Source organism: Vulpes vulpes, chromosome 16 (assembly GCF_048418805.1).
Source record: "Vulpes vulpes isolate BD-2025 chromosome 16, VulVul3, whole genome shotgun sequence".
Lineage (NCBI taxonomy): Eukaryota > Metazoa > Chordata > Mammalia > Carnivora > Canidae > Vulpes > Vulpes vulpes.
The window spans coordinates 43,244,013-43,271,939 of NC_132795.1; the positions used below are offsets into that span (position 1 = coordinate 43,244,013).

The 27,927-nt window shown below is 40.2% G+C and overlaps 2 protein-coding genes across 2 annotated transcripts in view; one reads left to right on the top strand and one right to left on the bottom strand.

The window, feature by feature from the left end:
* ZFC3H1 (zinc finger C3H1-type containing) overlaps nucleotides 1-13,034 on the bottom strand; it is a 56,866-nt gene extending 43,832 nt beyond the window's left edge. Inside the window, exons 1-2 of the mRNA XM_072742411.1 lie at nucleotides 12,278-13,034; nucleotides 5,912-6,328 (exon numbers count right to left, since the gene is read on the bottom strand). Of these exons, the coding sequence (XP_072598512.1) occupies nucleotides 5,912-6,328; nucleotides 12,278-12,872 (1,012 nt within the window). The 5' untranslated portion in view covers nucleotides 12,873-13,034. The remainder of the gene's footprint in view (nucleotides 1-5,911; nucleotides 6,329-12,277) is intronic.
* A 79-nt stretch (nucleotides 13,035-13,113) lies between these two features.
* THAP2 (THAP domain containing 2) lies at nucleotides 13,114-27,644 on the top strand. Its single transcript, XM_026001713.2, has 3 exons — nucleotides 13,114-13,706; nucleotides 21,528-21,723; nucleotides 23,841-27,644. The coding sequence occupies exons 1-3, from the start codon at nucleotides 13,636-13,638 to the stop codon at nucleotides 24,228-24,230; spliced, it is 657 nt and encodes a 218-aa protein (XP_025857498.1). The 5' UTR covers nucleotides 13,114-13,635; the 3' UTR covers nucleotides 24,231-27,644.
* Nucleotides 27,645-27,927: the final 283 nt, after the last annotated feature.

The window sequence follows — 27,927 nt, forward strand, 5'->3', positions numbered from 1 at the left end:
GGATGAAAAGACAGAAGTTAAGGAAGAATATAGAATGGGGAGGAGAGAGTGATTACATTTTGGCAGGAAAACCCAAATATGTTTATACTAAGAACCCCTTAAGAGAAAGTGGTTAAAGATGAATCAAAGCAAACAACAGATAGAGTAAGGTCCCAAAGAAGACAGAAATTAAGAGCCAGGAACACAGGTTAAAACAAGGTGGTCATAAACAAAAGTGAAATGAAGTGAAAATCAATAAGGATGTAAGTTTATGATCAGAAAGTGAAAAGCATCTCCCTCTGCCTCTCCCTCTGTGTCTCTCATGAATAAATGAATAAAATCTTTAAAAAAAAAAAAAAAGGAAAGTGAAAAGTTGAAACTTGAGTGAGATAACCTGAATAAAGTTGAACAAAGAATAAAGTTGAGTAAGAGGCCTAAATAAATAAATAAATAAATAAATAAATAAATAAATAAATAAATAAATGTTTAGAAGAGTTGTTGAAAGAAATGGAAAAGCAGCTGATCACCAACAACTTAAAAGCTTAATGGCAGAGCTGAGTCTTCCTCAAGGCTGAGGGCAGGGCTGCAGTGGGGGGGAGAGGATGCATATGAAGAAACTAATCAATACAATTTATTCAGATAAATTTTAGCATTTTTGGTTTTCCTCCAATTTCTCTTCCACACTGCTGCAAGTTACTTTTCTAAAACATACACCTGATAACATCATTTTCCTGTTTAAAAATATTTGCTGGCCCACCTGACGTTTAAGAAAATCTAAATTCCTTAGCCAAGACATTCAAGGCCCTCTGTAACCTGATTTCAACCTACCCTTTTATAAATTTATATGCAACTGTTCCCAGAAACATACCATTAATCCCACACTGCACTCATTTTAGATCAAACTCCATTATTCTTTAAAAGTTCTCTATGCTTTATCTGATCATTTGGTTCCTTCTTACTTCCCAAGTCAGAAAGACTCATTTTTTGAGACACATATCAAACATTTCCATTACTATGAAAACCTTCTAAACCCAGGTGGACATATTTGATCCTTCCCCTGTATTACTGCAGGCTTTCATACATAACTCTTACTACACTCTGTGATAGTTACTTGCATGTATATATTTTTTTATCCTACGGAGTTTTACTTTTCAAAACTGCCTGCCTGGAATCATTGTGCTAAAGTCTACTCAGGTGCCTGGCAGTGGCAAATGCAAAAGCAAACCCTCTCTTGGAAGTCCCATCTTTGTCCCAGGCCTCAAAAAATTACCACCAAAAAAATAAATAAGTAAAAAGAAACAAAAGCGAGCACTTTAAAAAACAAAAAGAAGAGAAAAAGAAGAAAAAAAATCACTAAACTGTCAAGAAGAGGTACCAAAAATGGGAACCAGAAATGGGACCCATAAAAACGTCAGATATTAGAAATTAGCAAAGGAAAAAACAAACCAGAGCAAACCTATGGTTAACACACTTAAATAAAGATAAATTTGAAAAAATAAGCAAAAAAATCTAAAAAGACCAAAGTAATTTTAAAAATAAAATAAAAATGAAATAATAAAATAAAAACTGTAACTGACATTTAAAAGTCAATAGGTGAGTTTATTACGGCAAATCAGACAAAGCTAAAGAGAGAATCCAGGAACTGAGAGACACATCAGAAGAAATTTTCCAGAATGTAGCAAAGATTTACAAAGACATGGAAACTTAAAAGAAATTAGAGAAATGGAAGATAAAGTAAGATCATCTAACAGATATACAAAATTCCTAAAAAGAAAGAGAATGGGAAAATATTTTAAGATAATGACAATTTTTCAGAATCAATGAAAACAAGAAGCACAAATCCCAAGCTGAATAAAAATAGCAATCAATTCATTATAAACTCCAGAATATTAAAGACAAAAAAAAACAGGGTTTTTAAGGCAAGCAGAGAAAGAACATAAATTACCTTCAAATTAGAAACTATTAAGACTGATGGCTGACTTTTCAAAATCAATAATGGAAGCCAGAAAGTATCTTCAATATGTTGAGGATGTAATTAGCCAATCTAGAATTCCAAACCTAGAAAATTATCTTTAAAAAAGGGGAAAGAGGGAATGCCTGGAGGCGGGGGGCGGGTCAGTTGGTGAGAGAGTCTGCCTTCAGCTCAGGGCGTGACTCAGGGCGTGACTCAGGGCGTGATTCCTGGGATCTGGGATCAAGTCCCACATTGGGCTCCCGGCAAGGAGCCTGCTTCTCCTTCCGCCTGTGTCTTTGTCTCTCTCTGTGTCTCTCATAAATAAACAAATCTTAAAAAAGGGGGGTGGGGGAGGCAAAGAGTAGTAAGTTTCCTATCCAGCAGACACATCCAAATTTTAAAAAATGTATATCAAGCATAAATGATTCTAGACAAAGAGTGAGCTAAGAAAGTGTTAAATATATGAGCAAAGCTTGGCAAATACTGACTTTTTGTATGTGGAGAGGGTAAAGACCTTGATTAATTTTAAACATTGATAAGAATTCATGTTACAATTCCTAGAGGAACCAATATGAGACAAGAAACTTAATATCTAACTTCCAAACTTGTAAAAGGGAAAAAAAAAATTGTATTGGGGAAAAAAAAAACAAAAAGAGTCAAAAAAAAGAACAAAAAACCAAATATCAGTAATCATGAAAAATGCAAATGGATTATGTATTCTAGTAAAGGACAAAGACTGTCGACTAAGTTACAAAAGAAATCCAGTTCTTCCCAAGAACTTCCCAAGAACTGGGAAGCCCTGTTGGAGCAGTTTAGCACTGCCTGCAGCCCAGAGCATGATCCTGGAGACTCTGGATGAGTCCCACGTCAGGCTCTTTGTATGATGCCTGCTTCTCCCTCTGCCTGTGTCTCTGCCTCTATGAATAAATAAATAAAATCCTAAAAAAAAAAAACGAAATCCAGTTCTATTCTAGGTAAAATTGACATTTGAGGCATGAGAATATGGAAAGACTAAAAGAATAGAAAATGATATACAAGGTATATATACTTATCAAAAGAAAGGAAATGTGACTATTAGCATAAGAGAAGTCTTTCAGGCAGAAACATTACTAGAGATAAAGAAGGCTACTACATAATAAAGAGAATAAGGAAAAAAAAAAAAAGAGAATAAGGAGTCAATTTCTCAGCCTCAAGGTATTTGAAACAAAAACCATAAATCCACCACCACAGTGGCTGATTTTAACAAATCTCTCAATAACTAATTAAGCAGATTAAAAAATGAAGGAAGATGTGAACATAAAAAGCTTGATCCATACATTCCTTTCAAGCACACACAAAACAGTTATTTAAAAAATCACATACAATAATGCAAGTCTCTACAAATAAATATGACAGTACCTACATTTTCATTCTTTCTTTAATATCTTATTCTGGGGCCCCTGGGTGGCTCAGTGGTTGAGCATCTGCCTTTGGCTCAGGTGGTGATCCTGAGGTCCTGGATCGACTCCGATTCAGGCTCCCTACAGGGAGTCTGCTTCTCCCTGTGCCTGTGTCTCTGCCTCTCTCTCTCTCTCTCTCTCTCTCTCTCTCTGTGTGTGTGTGTCTCTATGAATAAATGAAATCTTAAAAAAAAAAAAAAAACAATAATAATATCTCATTCTGACAATATCTTATTCTGACAATATTTCATTCTGACAATATTAGGAATCAGTAACAAAATATATTAAGAACCTTCATGTTTGCAAGTTAAGAAACACACTTCCAAAGAAAAACAAAAACTAGAAAATATTTAGAAATAAGTGGGAAAAAATTATATATCACAAAGATCTAAAGTAGAAATTTCATAACCTAAAGTGATCTCAATAGAAGATCTGAAAACTAGTAAGTTTTAAAAACTATGGACTTATTTCTTGGGAAATTTAAAAACTTATAAATGCTACAAGTAATAGAAAAGTGAGACGCTTTTTTTTTTTTTTAGATTTTACTTTTTTGAGAAAGAGAGAAAAAGAGAGGAGGGACGGGCAGAGGGAGTGGGAGAAGCAGACTCCCTACTGAGCAGGGAACGCACGCCAGGCTCTTGCCAGGCTCTATGCCAGGGCTCGGGAATCCTGACCTGCGCTGCAGGCAGATGCTTAACTGAATGAACCACCCAGGCAACCCCCAAAAATGAGATTCTTAGGCACAATTTTTTATAAACTTTACAACTTACAGAAAATGGCGACATTACCTAAACCGCCATAAACAGAAACAGAAAGCATGAACAATCAACAGTATAAAACCTTCCCTCAAAAGATTCCATTCAGGCCCAGATACTTCTACCAATAATACCTACCAGACAACCTAGAAACAATTCAACCTTAATTTAGTCCTGAGAATAAAGAAGGAACCACTTCTCAACTCAATTTGAGCATATCATAACCTTATACTAGAACTTGGCAGGGAAAAAGAAAGGGAAAAAATTATAGGCTATAAAGTTCTAAATAAAACATTAGTAAATCATTATTTACGAAGACTTTTTAATTGCCCAAACTGGAAGAACCCAAATATCCCTCAAATGGAAATGGATAAACTGTACCATTACCCTACAAAGGCACATTCAGCAACAAGAATGAACTAATCATATACACAAACATATTGATGAATCTCAAACACACTATGCCACTTAACTGAAAGGAGCTAGATGCAAAAGGCAATATACTGCATGATTCCACTTATATGACATTCTGGAGAGGGCCAAACTATAGAAAACAGTAGTCACCTGCTGGGCTGAGAGTTGGGGGAGGAGCATGAGAGACTGTGAGAGTTGAGGAGAAACTGTTTTGTATTTTATTTTTTTGTTTGTTTTGTTTTGTATCTTAATTGTGGTGCCTGCCAATGGTTACCCAACTGCCTGCATTTGTCAAAACTTAAAGAGCTATGCATTAAAAAGGGTATATTTTACTGCATATTAAGTTATTCCTTCATAAAAAGACCAAAAGGAAAAATTTAACAAATCAAATCCATGATGTACAAAAATGACGTATCATGAACTGGCTGGATTTATCCCAAATATTAAAGAGTGGTTTAACACTATAAAATTAATTAATATAATCCATTACACTAATAAAGGAGAAAAACGTTCTTCTCAATAATAAAGGAAAAAGTGTTATAAACTTCAACATCCATTCATGCTGACAACTCAAACAAGGAATTGGGGGAAAACAACTTTTTACCCAATATAGGAAACCTCCAAAAGAAGCTAACATCATGTTAAAAACAAACATCCAAAAGTACTCCTTAAGTTAGGAAACAGAGATGTCCACTGATAGACTTATGTTAAAAATTGCATTACAAGTCCCAACCAGGGGGATCCCTGGGTGGCGCAGCGGTTTGGCGCCTGCCTTTGGCCCAGGGCGCGATCCTGGAGACCCGAGATCGAATCCCACATCAGGCTCCCGGTGCATGGAGCCTGCTTCTTCCTCTGCCTGTGTCTCTGCCTCTCTCTCTCTCTCTCTCTGTGACTATCATAAATAAATAAAAATTAAAAAAAAAAAAAAAAACTTTAAAAAAAAAAAAAAAAACAAGTCCCAACCAGGGGCAACCCCGGTGGCTCAGCGGTTTAGTGCCACCTTCAGCCTGGGGTGTGATCCTGGAGACCCGGGATCGAGTCCCACGTCAGGCTCCCTGCATGGAGCCTGCTTCTCCCTCTGCCTGTGTCTGTGCCTCTCTCTCTCTCTGTCTCTTATGAATAAATAAATAAAATCTTTTAAAAATTAAAAAAAAAAAAGAAGTCCCAACCAGCAGGTAAGGCCAAAAAAGAAAGGTTAGAATGAAACTAAACCTATCATTATTGAATAATATGCCTATGTAGAGAGTGCAAAAAGAATTCACAGAGAAATATTAAAATCATGTCAATGAAGCACGCCACCAAAAAAACCAGTTACCCCACAGCGAATGAAGAATCATCTTAGTACTAATTGAAAATCTTAATTCCCTTACCTTGACTAGGTTCAGTAGTGTCAGATTTCAGGGAGAGCTGTTTTGCTCCATCTTTAACTTTTTTCAACCGGTTCTTATCCCCTGGTAAAGTCAATTTTTGCCTGAGTGGTTTCAATTCAAACGCCTGAAAAGTTTTGACCTGTGTTTTTTCCTCGGGAGCTACTTCTTTACTTGGGTCCTTTGTAATACTGACGTTATCAGTGCTTGTTTGGTCCTCAAAGTTCAAAGTTTTAGGATCTTCCTGCACATTCTCTTCTTTGCTACTCAAAGCTAGTTTTTCATCCTTATTGATGCATTCTAGTTCCAACTGTATTTGCTTATACTTCAAAAGTAAGTCTTCAAAAGTTTCTTCCCCACAGTTTTCACTTTTTGACGAATAATTTTGTTTTCTTGATGGAGATCTTCCAAAACTTTTGGCTGAACAGCACATTAAGGAAACCAGTTTCCAAAATTTTTCCAGTAAGTTTAACAAAAACACATTAAGTTATAAATTGTCTCCCCTTTAACTTTTCAAAAAAAAGATGAATTAGTATTTTAAATTACATTTAACATATGTGCTAATGCCCACTTTCATAATGTGCCCATGTTTCAAATTTAACCAGTAACCATACAAAATAGTCCATTTAGAAAATCACTGGTGTCAGTTATTTTCCCCACAGTACCTCTAGGTATCCCACCTACTTAGGTTATAGCAGCATTCCTTCTGTAGTAATCAGAAAAGCCACAATAAGCTGGATGTTAAAGATTCCCTTCTGAAGGAAGAGAGGAGAAACCAAATAGTTTGTCACAGATGTGGATAATTTACACTTCCAACAGGAGGAAACATTTCTTCTTTTTAATTAGTCTTTTCCCATGTCTCAGATTAAAAAAAAAAAAAAAACAATGAGATAAAGAACACTGACAACTACTAGTTAAAACTAGTTTATAAACAGGAACCATTTTCTTAAAAATCTAATACATAACAATCTTACTATCTAACATCTGCACAACTAAGACAAGGAAGGCAATTCTGTTATAAAAAGAATAAAACCTTCTATAGTATTCAAAATGTATCTTATAAACTCATTTGTCAGTGAAGGTAAGAATAACTCTACCAAAAAAATTTTTTCCTAACACAGTGATACATAGAACATGTAAATGGCTTGGAAATGGCTACAAAATTCCAAACTATAATTTTTACTCAAAATAATTCACACAGGTAAAGTGTTACACCCCACTTCTCCAGCCTAGAAATTAACAAGATTTAAAGACCAGTACTTTAAGGGGGTTTTAATACAGTATGTCATTTACAGATCATTTCAACTGGCTAGGATGTAACACTATAGTCCCCTAAAGATGGAAACTGTAATGTTTAACAACTTACAGGAGAATCAATCTCCACATATTTTTAAATTTCCCTAATGACCAATACAAGAATGAGAATCACCACCAAATATTTTTTTTTTTACTACCAATAATTTTAGAAACTAAACCAGCATTACAACTCAAAACCTGAACTGTTTTAGTAAATCTTTGGTTTTGTGATCTAAGCTCTTCAGACCCAAGGTTCTTGAAATACTAGTTTCTCATAACCTGTCTTCTTCTTTGACCAATCTGCCATCAGCTGGCTGAATTGGTTTATCCATCATGTTTTCAACCTTTATTTTACCTGGCCTCTCTGCAGCTTTGGACACTGCAAACCACTCTTCTTGGCTTCCCTGACTACACTGTCCTGATTTCCCTACCTTCTTTTCATTTTCCCCTTTATGCCTTCATGACCTAACTCCTGCAATAATGGTGCTTTCCAGCAAGCTCTATTTAGCCTCTTTCACTTTTCCTTTTGAGCATTCTAATGCACTACCGTATGTGTACGTAATACAAGAGACAAGGTCTGGCTTCATGATAAATATTTGGGGTTTTATCTTCCACAAGCCAGCCCCTATTCTGTTGCTGGACTAATCTTTCTAGAACACAAATCTGATCAGATCTGTCCCCTTGTTTAAATCTAATTAAGAACAGAGTTCAAAGGACACCTGGGTGGCTCAGTGGCTGAGTGTCTGCCTTTGGCTAAGGTCGTGATCCCAGGGTCCTGGGATGGAGTCCCACAACAGGCTCCTGGTGAGGCACCAGCTTCCCCCTCTACCTATGTCTCTGCCTCTGTGTGTCTCTCATGAATAAATATGTGAAATTTTTTTTAAAAAAGAGTTCAAAATACTTACAATGGTATTTTGTAATACCATTCATGATCTGACCTGTACTTCCTTTCCAATCTTACAATTTCCTTGTTCATCACAACGTACACATCGTTTTGTAGTTAGGTTTCTCTGTTCTTCAAACTGACCCCAATCCAAAACTGAAATGTCACCTATGTGAACCCAGAACATTACTTGCTTCCTCTCCCACCATTATATACTCTTGTACATATTTTCGAATTATCTGCAGCTACACCTTACTTTTCAATGGAGCCATCTAAAGATAAAACTGAAAAAATAAAGACAAAACTGAAGACCTTGGAAAGATTTGTAGAGGGAAAAGATTCAATACTCTAACAGGAAAATGAGGAAAAGCAATTGAGTTACAACTATAATCTCTGTCAAGGCTAAATGAAATCTCCTATTTCTGTCTAATACAGGACAAAGATGACACCAACACTGAAAAGATTTAATTTTAAACTAGTTAAGATGCAATTTCTAACCGAAATGTTTTGTAAAAAAAAGAACTGCTTTTCAACTATAGGTGAAAATAAAATGACTTTCTACTGATGAGAGACACTGGCCTAATTATGTTAGCTCTCATCAGATTAGAAAGTTTAAAACAGCAGTCATCCAAAGGAAACATGCTAAGCGGGACTGACGAACTGTCTATCATTAAGAAAAATTTTAAATGAATGAAACTGAAAATAAGTGCCACATTAGAATCTGCTTATTATATTTCATTAAAGCTGCACCTACCATGCCTTGATCATTACATAAAAATGTAAAAAAAAAAAACAAAAACACACTTGTACTCCTGCTACTTCACTTCTAGATGATGAAAATGAGCCACAGTATATTCCCTATTCTTTTTTTTTTGGGAAACTCTACCCCCAACATGAGGCTTGAACTTAGAATCCCAAGATCAAGGGTCACATGCTCTACTGACTGAGCCAGCCAGGTGCCCCAACACCCTAAGTCTTTTTTAATGTAATTATCTGTAAAATAAAAATGTCATTACTCTAAGTGCACAGTGGATATATGAATGAACCTGAATATAATCTTGGTATTAAGGAACCTAAATTAATAAAATTTTGTATTACAAAGTTTGTTCACATTATATAAAAGTAACAACACTATGTTTTCCTTCACAAAATCTTACAAAGAATACCACCTCTAGGATGGATTAATGATACTTCACGAGGAAAACAATGAGCAGAAGATCAAAACAAGCATCCTTTTCCTTAAGTGCAGCATCTGTGAAAAGAAAAACAGCAATACAGCTCATTTCTGCTAAATTACTACAGAAATCAGACTTGATATATTCCTGTAATTTTTTCCACACTGTATGCTTGTTTCTAATAAAAACATATAAGCTAAATAGTAAAGGTATAAATTATATAAATAAAGGCCAAATTGGTATTGAAAGATTGGACAGAAAAAAGGCAAGGGCAGGAGCTGGGCAAGCCCCCTCATCACCACCTTCTCTAACACAGTTTATTTTTTTTTTATAATTTTTTTTAATTTTTTATTTATTTATGATAGGCACACAGTGAGAGAGAGAGAAGCAGAGACATAGGCAGAGGGAGAAGCAGGCTCCATGCACCAGGAGCCCGACATGGGATTCGATCCCGGGTCTCCAGGATCGCGCCCCGGGCCAAAGGCAGGCGCCAAACCGCTGCGCCACCCAGGGATCCCTCTAACACAGTTTAAATGAAGAAAAAGCTCTGTGCCCCCACAGTACTTTTTACACATCTCAATAAGAACTTTTTACATTAAAACTCTATTTATTCACATGGGTCTCTCCAACACAAATTCTAAGTTTCCTCTTTTGCATTCTTAAAAAACACACATGTAGGGCAGCCCCGGTGGCACAGCGTTTTGGTGCCACCTGCGGCCTGGGGGGTGATCCTGGAGACCTGGGATCAAGTCCCGCATCGGGCTCCCTGCATGGAGCCTGCTTCTCCCTCTGCCTGTGTCTCTGCCTCTCTGTGTCTCTCATGAATAAAAAACAAAACAACAACAACAACAAAAAAAAAAAAAACACATGTATGTGCTTTAACAGCCTGTTTTTAGATTCAGAATCAACAACTAACAAAAACTTCCTTAAAAAGTTATCTTGGGGGCAGCCTGGGTGGCTCAGTGGTTTAGCGCCACCTTCCGCCCAGGGCATGATCCTGGGGACCCGGGATGGAGTCCTATGGTGGGCTCCCTGCATGGGGCCTGCTTCTCTCTCTGCCTGTGTCTCTGCCTTTCTCCTTGTGTCTCTCATGAATAAATATATAAAATCTTTAAAAAAAAAAAAGTGGGATCCCTGGGTGGCGCAGCGGTTTGGCGCCTGCCTTTGGCCCAGGGCGCGATCCTGGAGACCCGGGATCGAATCCCACGTCGGGCTCCCGGTGCATGGAGCCTGCTTCTCCCTCTGCCTGTGTCTCTGCCTCTCTCTCTCTCTCACACTGTGTGCCTATCATAAATAATAAATAAAAATTAAAAAAAAAAATTAAAAAAAAAAGTTATCTTGGGCACAGTTTTTCTTTCCTTTTTTTTTGAAAGAACATCTTCTATCTTTTTTAAAAGTCAAATCCTTCTATGATTTTCTTTGAAACAATCCTAGGTGCTCCTCGCCTAACTTGTGGTTGCAGAACCAAGTGTTTTCAGGGCCTCAGCCCCAGAAGCTGCTATGTACCTAGATTCTTATTTCTTGCCCTGTTACATGCTGACATCTGGGAAAGACCATTTGATCTTGAGAATTCTACAAAAACACCCTTGAGGGTCTTCCAAACGTCATCACGTGTAAGTTTCATATAGAATGCGTTAAAAAAAAAAATCATTGTACCCTAGCAACTACAACCGGTGATCACTGCACGTGGCAAATCATCTTTATGCAGTCATCACGAAGACCTAGTTCTACAAACCCATCATAAGCTAGCAAACCTTCAGGTGGCTGATGCCCCAATATAAACCTTCAGTAAGCTCAAGAATCTTAAAGATAATGGGATCAGAGGGAACAACAAATCAGGTATTTTGCTATTTCCACCTCCCCATAATCTCTACTGTCTCAGGCGCACACCGCATGGCGTTCAATACGCTAAAATCAGAACACTGTCTTTCTCTCTCTAACCTACATGGGTCAGCGCTGGGTCATAGAAGGTCCCAAAACTTTCGTGTATGTGCTGCCAGGGCGGGCACAAAAGCACAGAAAGCCCCACAACGAAACATGGAGGAGGAGGAGGAGGAGGAGGAGGAGGAAGTCGTTTTAACAGAGTCGCTTGAATGCACCACCTGTGACTTGGACTTGCGGAAGGTACGAAGTGTTTCACACGCACCCGCCCCGGCCCCACTTTAAAAAAAAAATAAAAGGCCGCGTGTGTAAGAACAGGCCGAGAAGAACCTTAAAGGGCGGAACCGTGCAGGATGGAACCTCACAATTTCCATGTCAAGGTTCGATACGGTGCAAGCAACCGGATCAGGCCCTAAACTGTGCATCCCTTTTTATTTTTTTTTAATTCCCTCCTCCTCCCTGTAGCACTCGTAAGTCAAACTGGCACACAGACAAAAGTTCCCGCCGCAGCGAGGGACGGCGCGTCAACCTGAGCTCGGGGCACCTGGGCTGCGGACCGACTAGGAGGAAATCTCGTTTCAGACTTCCCGGGGATCACTTTTGCCGGTTTGGCCAAAGAAACGTGATACGTTAGCTTGCATTAAAAAAAAAAAAAAAAAAAAAAAAAAAAGCAAATCCAGAGACACAACCCCTGCGCCGCGCGGCGACCCACTGAGGAGCCACCTGCTTGCTGGGAAGCGCAGGGATGGACGGAGGGACGGCCAGAGAGATGGACCCAGGGACAAATGCAGGGAGGGAGCCAGGAAGGGTCCCAGGGACGCACCCAGGGACGGACCCAGGGAGGGACCCGGGTAAGGACGGAGGAACGGACGGAGGGATGGACCCAGGGACGGACGGAGGGACAAACAGAGGGATGGACCCAAGGACGAATGCAGAGACGGACGGAGGGATGGACCCGGGGAGGGGCCCAGGGACGGACGGACGCAAGGAGGGACCCAGGGAGGGACGGAGGGACGGACGCCTGGAGGGACCCAGGGGCGCACCCAGGGACGGACAGAGGAACGGACGCATGGAGGGACCCAAGGAGGGAGGGACGCAGGGCCACCCGGGCGCGGACGGGCAGGTGAAGGATACAGCTCTTCCGAGGCGGCGAGGGCTCCCGCCAGCTCTGGCCGCCGCCGAACCCCGAGCCCGCCGCTCCGGCCGCGGCGGGCCGGCCGCCGGGCTTGCCTCCCCGCTCGCCGCCGCCGCGGCCCCGGCTCCAGCGGCTGCCGCCGCGGTACGGCCTGCCCCGGAAGCGGAGCCGGTCCAGCGCGATGTGGCTGCGCTCCCAGAAGGACGGCCGCGGGCTGCCCTCCGACAGCGGCCCGGGCGGCAGGCGGGCGGGCGGCGGGTGCGAGCGGAACGGCTCCTTGGGCCGGTAGCCGGCGTGTCCCCGGAGGTGGCCCCGCTCCGCCGCGTGGCGCGGGCGGCAGAGGCTCCGCAGCTGCTGCTGGGACGACGACGACGACGAGCCGCCGCCGGACGCGCCGCCGCGGGCCGCAGGGGGAGGCCTCCGCCGCGCGTAGGGCAGCAGCCCCCCGGCCCCGCCGCCGCCGCTGCTGCTGCTGCTCCGGCTCCGCGCGTCGCTGTGGTTGTCGTCGTCGCTGATCTCCCCGTCCTCCAGCTCGCCCTCCTCCTTGGGCGACAGGCCGCTGGGCGCCGGCGCCGGAACCTCGGCGGCCGCCATCCGCGCCGCCGCCCCGCCCGACAGCGCCCTCCGCCGCCTCGGCTCCCCGCCTCGAACGCCGGCCTCCTGCGGCGGCTGCTCGCTCCGCCGACGCGCTCCGCTCCCCGCCTGCCCCGCACCCCGGCGCCTCTCGCCGGGCCGCCGCGGCCCGCTTCCCCTCGCCCAGCGCCCCCCGGCTCTTCCGCCTCGCGAGAAAGGGGGCTCTGCCCGGGGCTCGGCCCGCGACGTCACTTCCGGCGGCGCGCAGGAAGCCGGCCGCGCAGCTCCCGCGTCATCTCGCGGGACGCCGCGGTGGTCGCCGGGATGTGTAGTCCCGCCTTGCGGGGCGAGCCTCCGGGGCAGGGAGAGGGGTTCGGGTTTTCGGGTTTTCGGGTTTTCGAGTTTGTGCTTCCCGCGCAGCGCTCGCGCCCCGCCGGGGCTCGCCGCTGACGTGGACCGCCCGGGAGGCTCCTGAGTGATGCGGGGAGCGTTGTAATGGCCGCGAGCGCCTCGACCGAGGGGGCGCAGTGATCCCGCTCCGTTTTAGGGGGGCCCCTTCAGGGGGAGGCTAACGAAGGCGAGCGCGGCTCCGGGGCCGTCTGCTGCGCGGGCTCCAGGCCGCCGTGCTCCTAGAGACCCCGGGGAGGCTGACGCCCCCGCCCGCACCTGCAGCTGCACCTGCACCCGCACCCGCACCCGCACCTGCACCCGCACCCGCACCCGCACCCGCACCTGCACCTGCACCCCCGCCAGCGCCGCAGGACCGGATGACGGCGACGGGGACATGCCGACCAACTGCGCCGCGGCGGGCTGCGCCACTACCTACGACAAGCACATTAACATCAGCTTCCACAGGTAAGCGCGGCGCGGGTTAGGGACGCGGGCCCTCAGGTGCAGGGTCGCCGCTGCGGGCGCGGCCGGGGCTCAGCCGCCGACCCCACCGCCGGGCTCGTGCCCAGGAAGCAGCACTTCTGCCCTTTGCGCTGCCCTTCCCCGCCTCTGTCCCCCACCCTTCCCCTTTTTTCTTTTTTTCTTCTTCTTCTTTCTTGTCCCCCCCCCCCTTTTTTCTCCTCGCCCTCCGGGAAAGATTAACTCACTTTGAAAGGAAAATCCGAGTCCCGCCCGGTGCTTACTCCTTGGGGGGGAAAAGTAAAAGGAGCATCCCGTGATTTCGTGCTCCGCGATGCATGGGCCTGGGTCTGCACGGGAATGGTGCCTTCCAAGCAAGCGAAACCTCCTGCTGCCGTCCAGATCGGGAAGCCAGGGGCGCCCCCCACCCATCCCCGGGGCAGCACCTGCGTGACCCCGGGTCGCGCGGTCGAGTCCCCATCGGCCTCCCTGCAGGGAGCCTGCTGCTCCTCGGCCTGGGTCTCTGCCCCTCTCTCTGTGTCTCTCAGGAATAAATAAAATTTAAAAACAACAACAACAACCGGGAAGCGATCACTAGCCAGGCTGGCGTGGGAAGCATTTAGGTGCCTAACAGCCCCGCGCAGGTGGGTAAGCGCGGAACTGAGCTGTCAGTGCGGAGCGGCTTTCCTCCTCACTACGGTGCTGACCTTAGGTGTGGCTCCTCCGATGGCTGCAGGAGCAATCCACAGTCTTTCCTTCTGTCTAACCGGAGCCCTTGAGAACATTTTGAAGGCTGCGTGAAATACAGTAAGTACTCCATAAATGCTTACCTTCCCGGCAAGTGCCTGCAGAAAAGCAGCCTTGAAAAAAAAAAAGTTCTGTGCCAATAGTTCCGATTTATTATTTTTTTAAGATTTTATTTATTCATGAGAGACACAGAGAGAGAGGGCCAGAGACACACACAGGCAGAGGGAGAAGCAGGGAGCCAGACGCGGGACTTGATCCCAGGACCTCGGGGTCACGCACTGGGCCCAAGGCAGATGCTCAACCACTGAGCCACATGGGTGCCCCTATGTTTTATGTTTTTATTTATTATTTATTATTATTATTATTAAAGATTGTATTGATTGATTGATGAGAGACACAGAGAGAGAGAGGCAGAGACACAGGCAGACGGAGAAGCAGGCTCCATGCAGGGAGCCCGACCTGGGACTCGATCCCGGGACCCCAGGATCACGCCCTGGGCCCGAGGCAGATGCTCAGCCACTGAGCCACCCAGGTGCCCCTATGTTTTATGTTTTTATTATTTACTATTATTATTATTAAAGATTTTATTGATTGATTGATGAGAGGCAGAGACACAGGCAGAGGGAGAAGCAGGCTCCATGCAGGGAGCCCGACCTGGGACTTGATCCCAGGACCCCGAGGTCACGACCTGAACCAAAGGCAGCCGCTCCACCGCTGAGCCACCCAGGCATCCCCAATAGTTCTGAGTTTATGTATCTCACAACTTAGTACGATCTTAGAATGTGGAAGATTATATCCTTGACCCTTTCCTTACCTAATTATCACTAAATGCTCTCTTACTAAAAACTGCTACTTTGGGCAGCCCTGGTGGCACAGCAGTTTAGCGCCGCCTGCAGCCGGGGGTGTGATCCTGGAGACCTGGGATCGAGTCCCACATGGGGCTTCCTGCAAGGAGCCTGCTTCTCCCTCTGCCTGTGTCTCTGCCTCTTTCTCTCTCTCTCTCTGAATAAATAAATAAATAAATCTTTAAAAATAATAATAAAATAAAATAACTGCTACTTTAAAAAGGTCCTTGTGATGTTTCTGTTTTTCAGATATTTCATGGGAATGTAGCATTTCATTCATTCATTCATTGAACGTGTACAGGATTCTTGTGCCTGACATTGTGCTAGCAATCCAGAAAGTTATTTTTTTTTTAAGTTTTATTTGTTAGAGCTGGTGTGAGTGGATGGAGGGGCAGAGAGAGAGGGAGATAGCAGTCTCCCAGCCAAGCAGGGACCCCCCCGGGGTAGGGGGGCTGCATCTCCTGATCCTGAGATCGTGACCTGAGTTACAATCAGGAGTCCAGGGCTTCACCTGCAGAGCCCGGCTGGAACCTTCCCCACCCCCAGAAAGTTCTTATACTCCTTTAGTTTAGTAGGTAGTGAGAAAAACATAAATAATTATAGTTAAGTGCTGCAGAAGAGACACTCAGGGATGTCTAACTTAGCCTTGTAAAGTCAAAGAACACTTCTTAAAGGATGTGAAATTTCAGATGATAACCAAAGGATGACATAGATTTAGTCCTGTATGCTACCTTACAGATTTTCTCTTTTATTCAGTGAGCATTCGAGAAGACCTGAGGGTTTCTTAAAAGAATAGCATGATGAGATTTGCATGTTAAGAAGCCCTCTGGCTGCAGTGTGGACAATTTACGGTGTAAAAGTGCTGGTCAAGCATCAAGAGAAGAATTTGATGAGAAATGAGCTTATTCAACATTAATTCGCCCACTCTTTCTTTCACAGGGAATTCTCATACAGTATCAACTGAGCTACACAAGGTACTTCAATGCAGGCACAACCAGCAGTAGATTAGAAGAGGTGAGAATTGAGAAGAAAGAGGAACTTGCAGGAAAACAAGGGAGAGCCCACCAGTAACCTAGGCCAGTAACTACTGACAGAAGGGGAAAGAAGTAGATAGACTTAAGAAATGTGTGAGTAGGGATACCTGGATGGGTCAGTGGTTGAGCATCTGCCTTTGGCTCAGGTCATGATCCTGAAGCCCCAGGATCGAGTCCCATGCCAGGCTCCCAGCATGGAGCCTGCTTCTCCCTCTGCCTGTGTCTCTGCCCCCCTCTCTCTCTGTGTGTGTCTCTCATGAATAAATGAATAAAATATTTAAAAAAAAAAAAGAAAGAAAGAAAGGTGTGAGTAGGAGGCGCCTGGGTGGCTCAGTGGGTTGAGTACCTGCCTTCAGTTCAGGTCATGATCTTGGGGCCCTGGGATAGAGCCCCACGCCAGGCTCCCTGTTTAGTGGAGAGTCTGCTTCTCTGCTTCTCCCTCTCCTTCTGTTCTCCCTACCACCCCCCCCATGTGCACTCTCTTTGTCTGAAATAAAATCTTAAAAAAAAAAAAAAAAAGAGTAGAAACCACTGTATTTGGTAATTTGATGTGGAAGATGAGGGAGAGGGAGGAGTCCGAGGCACCCATCATCTTGAATGTTTGAGAGATACACAGTGATACAGTAACATGCATATTTGATGATTTGTCTTCTATGAAATTAATGTGTTCATGGAAATTCAGATCTTAACATTATATAATAAATTACATTCCTATTTCGTAAATACAATGTTTGACCAACTTCTTTCCTAGGGTGTTGATAGGTTTATCCCAGTGTACAACTTAGGTTGCCTATGCTCATTGTCCTGTTTTTCTTATCTGTTAGCCCACTCCAGTCTAAGTCCCCCCAACAGTCTCCTGAAACTGCTCTTGCTAAGATAAGTTATCACTCTTTTATTTCTTTTTCATGGCATGTCTTCATTTCCTCCTTGAAATACTCTACTTTTGAATTATTTGATACTGATTTTGTGATTTTCGTCTGGGACCTACCTTCAGTTTTCTCGGCCAGCCCCTTCCTTTCTCTGCCCCCTGACCTAGGTCTTTCCACTCTTATCAAAATGATTTTAACTGTTCCTGTGGACTCAGTTAACTCGTCGAAGCCTCGGAAATCAACATCTCCAGTCCAATCTTTCTTTCTTTTTTTTTTTTTTTTCCAGTCCAATCTTTCTAATGAGTTCCAGACCTACATAGGCCAAGTGTCTCGGTATTTCCCTGGTCTCTCTTCAGTTCCTCGGGTTCAATATGTCAAAACTGTACTAATGAGCTTGCTCTTCCCCTAAAACTACACCACGTCCCATACTCCCTTTCTCAGTAAACGAAAACACCGTCCACCCCGAAAGTGAGAGGATATCCTCCCTTGACTTCTCCCCATTCCCTCTTGATTGGATTGTTACAATAGCCTCTTACCTGGTTCACTGCTTCCATTCATGCACTCCTGACCTCTCTTCTATAATCAATGGTGTGTTGCTAAAGGTTTAACAACAGGATCGGGATCTCCAGGGAAAGGGGAAAGCACTGATTTGTGATGTTTGCCCAATTCCCATGGCTGGTTTCAAGCTACCAATATGAAATCACTGATCACAGAGTTGGGAAGAAATGTGCAGTACCACTCTGTTCTGTAGCATTTATATCACACAGTTATAACAGACAAACAATTTTAAGAATATAGGCAATAGTAAAGTAATAAAGAAATTATGGGTTTCAGTGTTTACTACCTTTGTTCTTCATTTAATTGCAAACTTATATAATTTTTAATAATGGCTGTATTTAATAGCCAGCTAAAACATTTGAGGTTAATAATTACCCTCTAAATTAGGCCTTTTAATGGCCTACCAATGCTATTTTGGATATGACTTCAAAATTACTCTTAACTTAGAAGGCTCTCCAGCATCATTTCATGTCATAACACTACACTACTCCTACCCTACTTTCTCTATCTAACTCCTACTCTCTTAAAGCCTCCTGACCAGGGGACCCCTGGGTGGCTCAGCGGCTTAGCGCCTGCCTTGAGCCCAGGGTGTGATCCTGGAGTCCCAGGATCAGGTCCCACGTCAGGCTCCTGGCATGGAGCCTGCTTCTCCCTCTGCATGTATCTCTGCCTCTCTCTCTCTCTATGCCTATCGTGAATAAATAAACAAAATCTTAAAAAAAAAAAAAAAAAAAGCCTCCTGACTAGATTAGCTCTTCCTGTTTTATGGCTCCATGCCACCCTGTACTTACCCCTTTATAACACTCATGAACTTGTAATTTTATTAATAAATAGCTTTTATTTAGTATTTACTGTGTACTGCACACTGGGCAAAGCATTTACTCACATTTTCTCATTTAATCCCTGGAACCATAGTAAGTACCATTATTACTCCACTGTATAGGTGATAAAACTGAAGCCTAAAAAGGCTCAAGAATTTATCTGGTGTCCCTCAGGTATCACACTGAAGGAACCAGGATTTGCACCTCGATTTGATGCCAGAGACAACATTCTCAGTCACTCCTTTTTCCTGCGTCAAGCCATTTGACTTCTACCCTTCCCATTACAATATACCCTCACATAAAGGGTAGATACCATAAAGGTTAGGTCGGTTTTGTCTACCACTATGTCCTCAGTGCCTACAACAGTCTTGGAATATAAAAGGCATTCAGCTATTATTAAAGACTCAAGCAAAGTAGCATTATTTAAAACACTGACTTTTCCAAAACATCTAATGTTTCTGAAAGTTTGGTTCTATTACTGGTAGACAAGAATATATCCAGCAGTTACCACCATGTTAATTTTTTAGTATTTACAACAGGATTTATTATGACTTAAATTAAGCTTATGGGCTATATCTCCCACCCTTCGAAAATGCTGAGAAAAATCCAGACACATGAAAAACATGATTAAGGTTAATGCTGTATATAAATATTGTCCAAAATCAAATATAAAATTGCTGATTATTTTTATTTTTCTATTTCAACACAGATAACTAAACATTATTTAGTAATGATGAATAATCCCCTTAGTTTGTTCATTCTTTGATTCACTGAGAAAGTTCATTGAGTGCTTACTTAACCGGATATAGTGAAAAGCATAGCTCCAACCATGAGATACTTAGGATATAGGAGTGGAAGTAGAAAAGTAAACCATTAGAATACAAACGATATTCTATATGATATATAGGAACATCTAACCCAGTCCATGAAAAATTTCCTTAGGAATATGGGATTCCTAAATTGAATCTTAAGGAAGGAAAACTAACCTAAGTTAAAGTTCAATTAGGCATCAGTTTCATAATCAGGGAGCTAGTTGGCTTTTTTTTTAAGACTTTATTTATTTATTCATGAGAGACACACAGAGAGGCAGAGACACAGGCAGAGGGAGAAGCAGGCTCCATGCAGGGAACCCGAGGTGGGACTAGATAATGGGTCTCCAAGGATCACACCCTGAGCCAAAGGCAGATAGATGCTCAACCACTTAGCCACCCAGGCATCCCAGGGAGCTGGTTTTAAAAAGAGCTAGAGATGCCTAGCTGGCTCAATTGGTAGAGCATGTTACTCGATCTCGGGGTCTTGAGTTTAAGCCCCATGTTGGGTGTGGAGCCTATTAAAAAAAAAAAGTCTTCTACAAAGAGCTAAAAAATTAAAAGGCTGAAAAATAATATCTGAAAAACACTCTTCATACATCTGAAGAACATTATAGCAATGATAATACAATGATACTTATTTGTTCTGCATCTTTATTGAGGCCCAAACAAGAAATGTGCTTGTAAACTAAAGTTTGACTTTTACCTGAGGCTATAGGAAACATTTCCAAACCCTTAAGTATTGGAACAGAAATATTTGAAATGATAATACATTATTAGTAACAGGTGAGGGCTAGGCGGAGTAGATAAATCCTCCGTCACAGGTTTCTTTCTTTCTTTTTTTTTTTTTTACTATCACAGGTTTCTAATGAAATTTCTAAAAGCCTACATACATGAAAACATGAACTGTAAACTGACATACAAATGTTAATATTTTCAGATTAGGGTATGTCTGGGCGGGGTGCGAGGGACAGGAGGTGGGAGGGTGCTTACAGTTAGTCTGGGTTTTCATCTGTCTGAGTCCCTCACTGCTGGTGATTTGAGCAAACCTACTGTATCTGATCGAGCCAAAGTTGTTGCTACCTAGGAAAGCTTCACTTGGGGGTTTCTGAGCCACATGATCTTTTAACATCATTTTAATGGTTCTTTTTAAACACGAGTCAGTTCATAATTAATATTTAAAGGATAAAGTAGTCAAACTAAAGAGCTCAATTCAAACTTAATACATGTAAATTTTGATTGTCATGTTCTCAAGTCAGCACAGTTTACCACTAGAATTTTGGGGCAGTCTCATATTTTTCTCCTTGACGGGTGTACACTGGTACATACATATCAGTATATTTTGTATTTAAAATAACCATGAAAGGAATGACATTCCTGCTGGGCTTGTCAGCAGCATTTTACTTTTTGTAATAATCATGCTTCCTACTGTACTATATAGCTTAAGAGTCCACTTTTTAAAAATATGTGCAGTTTACATGGAAGTAATACAGTGAATTGTTAGTTTATATTGTTTTACATCAGTTACGCCAACATTTGTGGAGCCCCTACTGTTTGCAAGGCACTGTGCTAAGTGTTAAAGATAAATAGATGATATAATGATCAATATGTCCTCAAGAAACTTATAATCTACTTTTATTTCACTGGAAATTTATTAAAATGGAAAAATTACAAAAGAATGCGTTAAGTGTGTCACAGTGAAGGAATACAGAGGAAGGAATATCAGAATCTGTCTAGGCTTTCCCTGATAAAATTTAATCTGTAGATATTTGATTTGTCCTGACCATGTACATATGTCAGCAGCAAGCTGATCACAGCATTGTGAATAATGCTTATAATGGTTCTACATAACCTTGATTTAGATCAGTATAGTTTTATTTTTACTGCCAATGTTAAGAACTAGGTTGGGAAGAACGGTCTTTTTTAAAGGCCTGAAAAATAAAAGCACTCCAGTCAGTTTTTCATTAGTTGTTTTGCAACTTGTAAAAGATAGCATGAATTGGTTTTTGTTCCAGTGTCTGGATATTATATGTAAATGGAAGATGCTTTAAATCATCATCCATTTTAAAAGTTAAAATTCCTTTTAACCATTACAACCAGAAGTGTGATTGTTGGAAGTTGAATTGCCTTTTTTTTTTTTAAAGGTTTCCTTTGGATCCTAAGAGAAGAAAAGAATGGATTCGTCTGCTTAGGCGCAAAAATTTTGTGCCAGGAAAACACACTTTTCTTTGTTCAAAGCACTTTGAAGCCTCCTGTTTTGACTTAACAGGACAAACTCGACGACTTAAAATGGATGCTGTTCCAACCATTTTTGATTTCTGTACCCATTTAAAGTCTATGGTAGGTAACATTACTTTTCTTTTACCCATTTTTACCATTTTTGATACCCATTCTTTTTTCTTTACAAAGTAGAACAATTCAGAATATAATGAAGTTCATATATAATGATATGCCTCAAGAAAGTCACAAAACTTCCTCTTGTGCAGTAAAGGTGCAGGCTGCAGTTATTGCTCAGGTCTCCTGACTCCAATATTCTTTCCCCAATCCAAACTACTTTTACTGTATTGGAATTTTACATTACTTCCAGTTATTATCAATAATTGAATCAATGGTAAAACAGAAATCCTAAGTAAGGAAACCTCCAGCATCATTCTGCTCTGATGTTTAAGATAACATTCAAAATGGGTGTGAAGAGCTTTAAGAATACCACTCCCCAAAGAATCCCAGAGTTATACCAGAGAGTGTAAGTTCAGAAGAAGGCATCACAGAAAACTTCATTGAGCTCAGGCATTTATGCTGGAGTTTGGGCTTGGACTTTGGAACGTAGGAGAAGGTTCTTAACCTTGCACAGGACAATTATGGTAACATGATGAGAACAAAAGCCAATGGGTTGAGGGGTAAGTAGAAAACAATTAAGTGTTAGGTAAGTCATATGTAAAAGGAAGAATTAAGGTACATGATGAATGTATTAAAACAATATTTCATCTAGTTGGGGAAAATCTGATCAGAGAGGAAAAGGTATTTGTCCACAAATAAATTTCTGTGTTAATAAATGTTTGTTGAATCAATAAAAGATACAAACTTATGAAGTTATAACCTAATCTGGGAACTTAAAGTGATTTAATAGTTGTGGGAGTATAAATCAAGACGGTGAGTGGCAAAATGGGGTGAGATCCTAAATTGTAAGTTCGCCATGTAAAGATTTTTTTGTCTTTAGATAATGAGGCAAAGGGGAATTTAGCCAGTTACAGAAACATCAAATCTGTCGGAAAAATTATTTTGGTAGCAGAATATGAATGAGGTTCAGAATGAGGTGGACATCATTAAAGAATTTTTTAGTGGGACGCCTGGGTGGCTCTGCGGTTGAGCATCTGCCTTAGGTTCAGGGCATGATCCCAGGGTCCTGGGATCAAGTCCCACATCGGGCTCCCCACAGGGAGTCTGCTTCTCTCTCTCCCTGTGTCTCTGCCTCTCTCTCTCTCTGTGTGTCTCATGAATAAATAAATAAAATCTTTTTTTTAAAAAAAAGAATTTTTTAGTATATTCAAGCCATAGGTGATATAGGCTTGGTGTAGGCCATAGCCTTAAGGATGATGGAGAGAAAGGATTGATGATAGGGATATTTTAAAAGTAGAATTAATTGAATTCGATAACTAATTGAGTAAAAGAAATAAAGGGAAAAAGAGTCCTTAGATTTGAGTAGAAAGTTCCTAGGCAGGGATCCCTGGGTGGCGCAGCGGTTTGGCGCCTGCCTTTGGCCCAGGGCGCGATCCTGGAGACCCGGGATCGAATCCCACGTCGGGCTCCCGGTGCATGGAGCCTGCTTCTTCCTCCGCCTGTGTCTCTGCCTCTCTCTCTCTCTCTCTGTGACTATCATAAATAAATAAAAATTAAAAAAAAAAAAAAAAAAAAAAAAAAGAAAGTTCCTAGGCAGATTTTAAATCCTTGAATGGAAGATATAACTGTGAACATTTAGTAAATCTACTCAGAACCTTAATACTCGGGAATAATTTTTTATTAAGTAGAACCTCAGTTTTGAAATATCAAATTGAAAGAATAGTATTTACTTAAAAAAGAGAGAAATCAGTACCACAGAAAAACCAGATGTTTACATACATTATATTGGTCTTAGAAATTCCAAAATATTTTTAAAGTCTCCACAAAATCATACCCAGTAACTTGAAAGAGACCTTGGAAGTCCATTGTCTATTTTCAAACAATATTTGTATCCCTCTGGAGAGAAAAGACAAAAGAAATAAGGTGGCTGGAGTTAATTTAACAAGTTGAGAAACTTAAATCCACAATTACATGTGACGGGCAGGTGATATTGACTGTAAAACTTTTAAAATCAGTTTTTACAAGAGGAGTTTAATTACTTTTATACAAAACTAGGCAAAATTTACTTATTTGTGATATTTCATAATTTATGTTCAACCCTCTAATTTTATTTGGCTTAGAAACTCAAGTCAAGGAATCTTTTGAAGAAAAACAACAATTGTACCCCAAAAGGACCATCTAATTTAAAACCAAACATTAGTAGTCAGCAAGTACTACTTGAACACAGTTATGCTTTTAGGAATCCTATGGAGGCAAAAAAGAGGATAATTAAACTGGAAAAGGAAATAGCAAGCTTAAGAAAGAAAATGAAAACTTGCTTACAAAAAGAACGCAGAGCAACACGAAGATGGATCAAAGCTGCGTGCTTGGTGAAGAATCTGGAAACAAATAACATATTACCTAAGGGCACATCAGAACACATTTTACCAACTGCCTTAAGCAGTCTTCCTTTGGAAGATTTCAAGATTCTTGAACAAGATCCACAAGATAAAACATTACCAATTCTATAAAACAGTCATTTAAGATTAATTGGCCTACAAGGAACTTGAGGCCCATCCTTCACTCTATTCAAAGGTAAAGATATTTAAGGAAATTATGCCAAATTGGATATTTAATAAAGTTTTACTTAAAGTAACATTATATAATTTATGAAGACTTGATTATAAAAAAAATGGAAACTTTCTATGAAACTTTTATTTGAAAAAGAATGGAAGTGCCTTACTTAAGAATTATGTACTTAAAAATTTTGCTAAGAAATTGTATGTTTGCAAGGTGTTTGTTTTTTTGTCTTTTAAAATTACTTTTAAAGAACTGTGATATGTTTAATTTATATTGGAAAAAAATTGTTTTTTCCTGTACCAGTGTTGGGATATTACATTCTAAATAGGATGCTAAGTAGGAGTTAACCAACATTAAATATGACTTTAAAACTGCTGGGTTTTGTATTAATTGAATCATTATTGGCACTGGATTTGGAAATTTTATAGGAAAAAATTCTGAGGTATAAGGCAAATTCTGTTATTTAGTTAAACTTTCTGTATCTACTCACCAATAAAAGTGAGCTAATCATGGCTTCCCTCATGAAAATATTGGCTTTTAAAATAGATTGTAAAAAAAATTAAATAAAATAGATTGTAAAATATTTTGAAAATAATATTTTGAAAGTGAAGTACTCTTGCATCATCCAAGCAAGGTAAGGCCTCAAGAACCTCAGACTAGTGAAAATAGGTAGCCGATTATACATCGTGAAATACTCTAGACATTGTGATCTAGCTTTTACCTTAAATAAAATGATAAATTCATACTATTTTTTCCTCATAATAAAAATATTTCATTTTCAGTTCCAAAGATGGTACATTAATTAGGCAACATGATACAAAGTTCTGTTAGGAATACCCCCTTGCCCGCATATATGTTGATACCAAAACTCTTATGCTGTTTTTTCCCCATAAGCCCTCATTAGGTTTAATCACAGAAAGGTACTTACCATATTATATCTTCACTACTTACACTTTAAAATGGAATCAATCTATTGTACATATCAGCTTGCTTTTATCTCCCTTTTTAGCGAGTCTAATAGAGCAACTGTACTGCAGAAGGGAAGTGAAATGTATTTTCTATATAAATGTATCTGAAAAGCTATGCAAATGCTAATTATTTTACAAAATAGAACTATGATAGTTTCCACTTGAACTAATTAAGCGGTTCACCATAATTCACCACATAAATTTTTGATTTTAATAAGAATCCTTCCCTTCAAACGGCTTTGGGAAAATCACATTAAATTTATTAATGTGTAATCAAGTTATTCAATCTTAGTTCAGGCTTCTAACACTACCATATGAAAGTAGCATGCATCTACCTAACCAAAATTGCTCTAAAGTTCTTCCTTTAAGGTAATAGCTATCTTACTTTATAAAGAAATTTGGGGGTTTTATTGGGGTGAAAGTTTTGTTTTTGATGGTATTTGCTTGGATCCTAGCAATAGTCTCCTTCCAGCATTAGCACTCTTACTTTTAATAAGGATTGCCTCCCAACCAACTAGATTTCACAAAGGCAAGGATAAGAAAAGTCTGTATTATTATCATCAGGCACTTACAACAAATATTTATGAAAATCCTTTTGTGAATATTGTAAACCTTGTTAGTCATTTTATTTTAAATATTGGACATAACTCCTTGGAATTGTCATTGTGTTTTTTTCTACAATGGTTTCAAATATCTCTTCACTTACTGACCATAATGTTATACCTCAAAATAAGTTGGGCAAATAATCATTTAAACATAAACTGTTAAAAAAAAAAAAAACATAAACTGTTTTCCAACAATAAACTCTCATGTAGTTCATCACCCCTCTTCAATATAAAACAAAATACTAATTAATGAAGGTCAGTTCCTATCTACAATAGTATCTTGGTATCTTAAGGTAACATTTTAAAAATTACCCAAAAATCCCATAAAATACAAGCTTTTGACAAAGTTAACTTAGACTTCATTATTATTTGAGACTACTGAATAAACTACCACTCAGTAATTTTAAAGTAAATTTTTTTGGTGTTTTCTCCATGTCATTGTCAGGTTACTGTCCTGATAACATGCTTTAAATTCTCCCTGCATCAAATTGTTTCATTAACATACAGATACTTGTCTACCTTAAAACTAGGTTCATTCATAGAGAAAAACCTAAATCTTTTTAAATCCTGTTTTCAGTAGTTGATAAACTTATCATTTTGACCGTCTACCATCTGCTCTTTTTCATCTGGTGGACCCAACACATATCCTCTGTTCATTCTCTGTTGTTATTCATTCTATGCCTGCCAGGAACTAACCTCTACAAAGAACCAGCAAAAGGCTAATGACTTTATATAAAGATGACATGATTATCTGCCCTTAAATTCCTTAAGAGTCTCCTGAGAGAAAAAAAAATCTTTGTAATACAGTATGATAAATGTCATAAACAAAATATATGTGAAGTGCTTTGGTAAATGCTGTTGAGTTAGAATTTAATAAGTATATAAATTTTAGACCTTTTTCCCAAAAAACTTTTTCCTTGAAACAAAACAGATTTTTCTTATGACTTACCAAAGGAGATAGAAAGACATCAGTATGGACCTGAATTAAATAGTGTTTTCATGAGTTGTAAATTTTTCCCCTTGAAAATGAACACTGAACAAATTAGTTGTTAATGGTATCTTTGTTAACAGGAAAACGTAACTGAATAAAATACTGTGTCAAACCCAAGTACCCAGATTTATTTGACATTTGATGTTTTTATAAAATAACGATCTACTAACAGATTTTTACAAATAATTCAGCTCAGAGTCTTAAAGTTAACAAAGCCCTATGGTATGCATTAGCTCTCTTGTCCTTTACAAATATTCTGTGGTGGGTGGCATTATCTCCAATATACAGATGAAGAAATCCTTGTTAATGTTATTTATTTACTTAGACGTTTAATATGTGCTTATTGGCACAAGGAATAGAAATGCCAGCAGTCCAGGAAGTTCAATCCTAAATTGAACAATGGTGTTCAGCCTTCAAATCCTCTGCTCTACCCTCCACGTTATAGCCCCCTATCCAAAATATCAATCATGCTATTAAAGTAGGACGTCATGTGTCTCAAAAAACTAAAATAAAAAATTTTTACATGTGTATATACTTAAGATAGTCTGTGAAGTCAGCATAGAACTTTTCTAGGTAGACTTTATAATGTTTGTATTTTATCTCATTTCTCAATATTAGAATACGGGTACATTTTAATTTTGGTATAATTGAGAAAATAGCTCATCTTTATGCCAGAACATAGTTTTCTTTAGGTATTTAGGCAGTTGGAAAATTTCTACAATTGATGATTTTATAACGTATGTTAAACAATTACATATTGTATTCTGAGTATGTTGATATTAAACATTTTTTACGAGGAAATTACTGTCATTCCTATTATTTTACAAAAATGTACATGAATATCTCTGGGGAAATCTTTCCCCTAAATGGACCCCCTAAAATACTTCTGTAGAAGTCCTTGCCCCAGATTGAAGCAAATTGTAAACAAAATAAAGATATGTAAAGCCTAGAAGAGGAATTTTAATTTTTGTTGCTCAAATTATATCCAAGCATACATTATAGCTTATTTGCACTGTTTTTTTTTTAATATTTTGGGTTTTTTAAAAGATTTTATTTATTTGAGAGAGAGAGAGAGCAGGAGCTT

Coding starts and splice junctions, on each gene's coding strand:
- THAP2 (XM_026001713.2), top strand. CDS start 13,636: ATGCCGACCAACTGCGCCGCGGCGGGCTGCGCCACTACCTACGACAAG. Junction 13,707..21,527: donor ATTAACATCAGCTTCCACAG/GTAAGCGCGGCG, acceptor TTTTTTTTAAAG/GTTTCCTTTGGATCCTAAGA. Junction 21,724..23,840: donor GTACCCATTTAAAGTCTATG/GTAGGTAACATT, acceptor TATTTGGCTTAG/AAACTCAAGTCAAGGAATCT.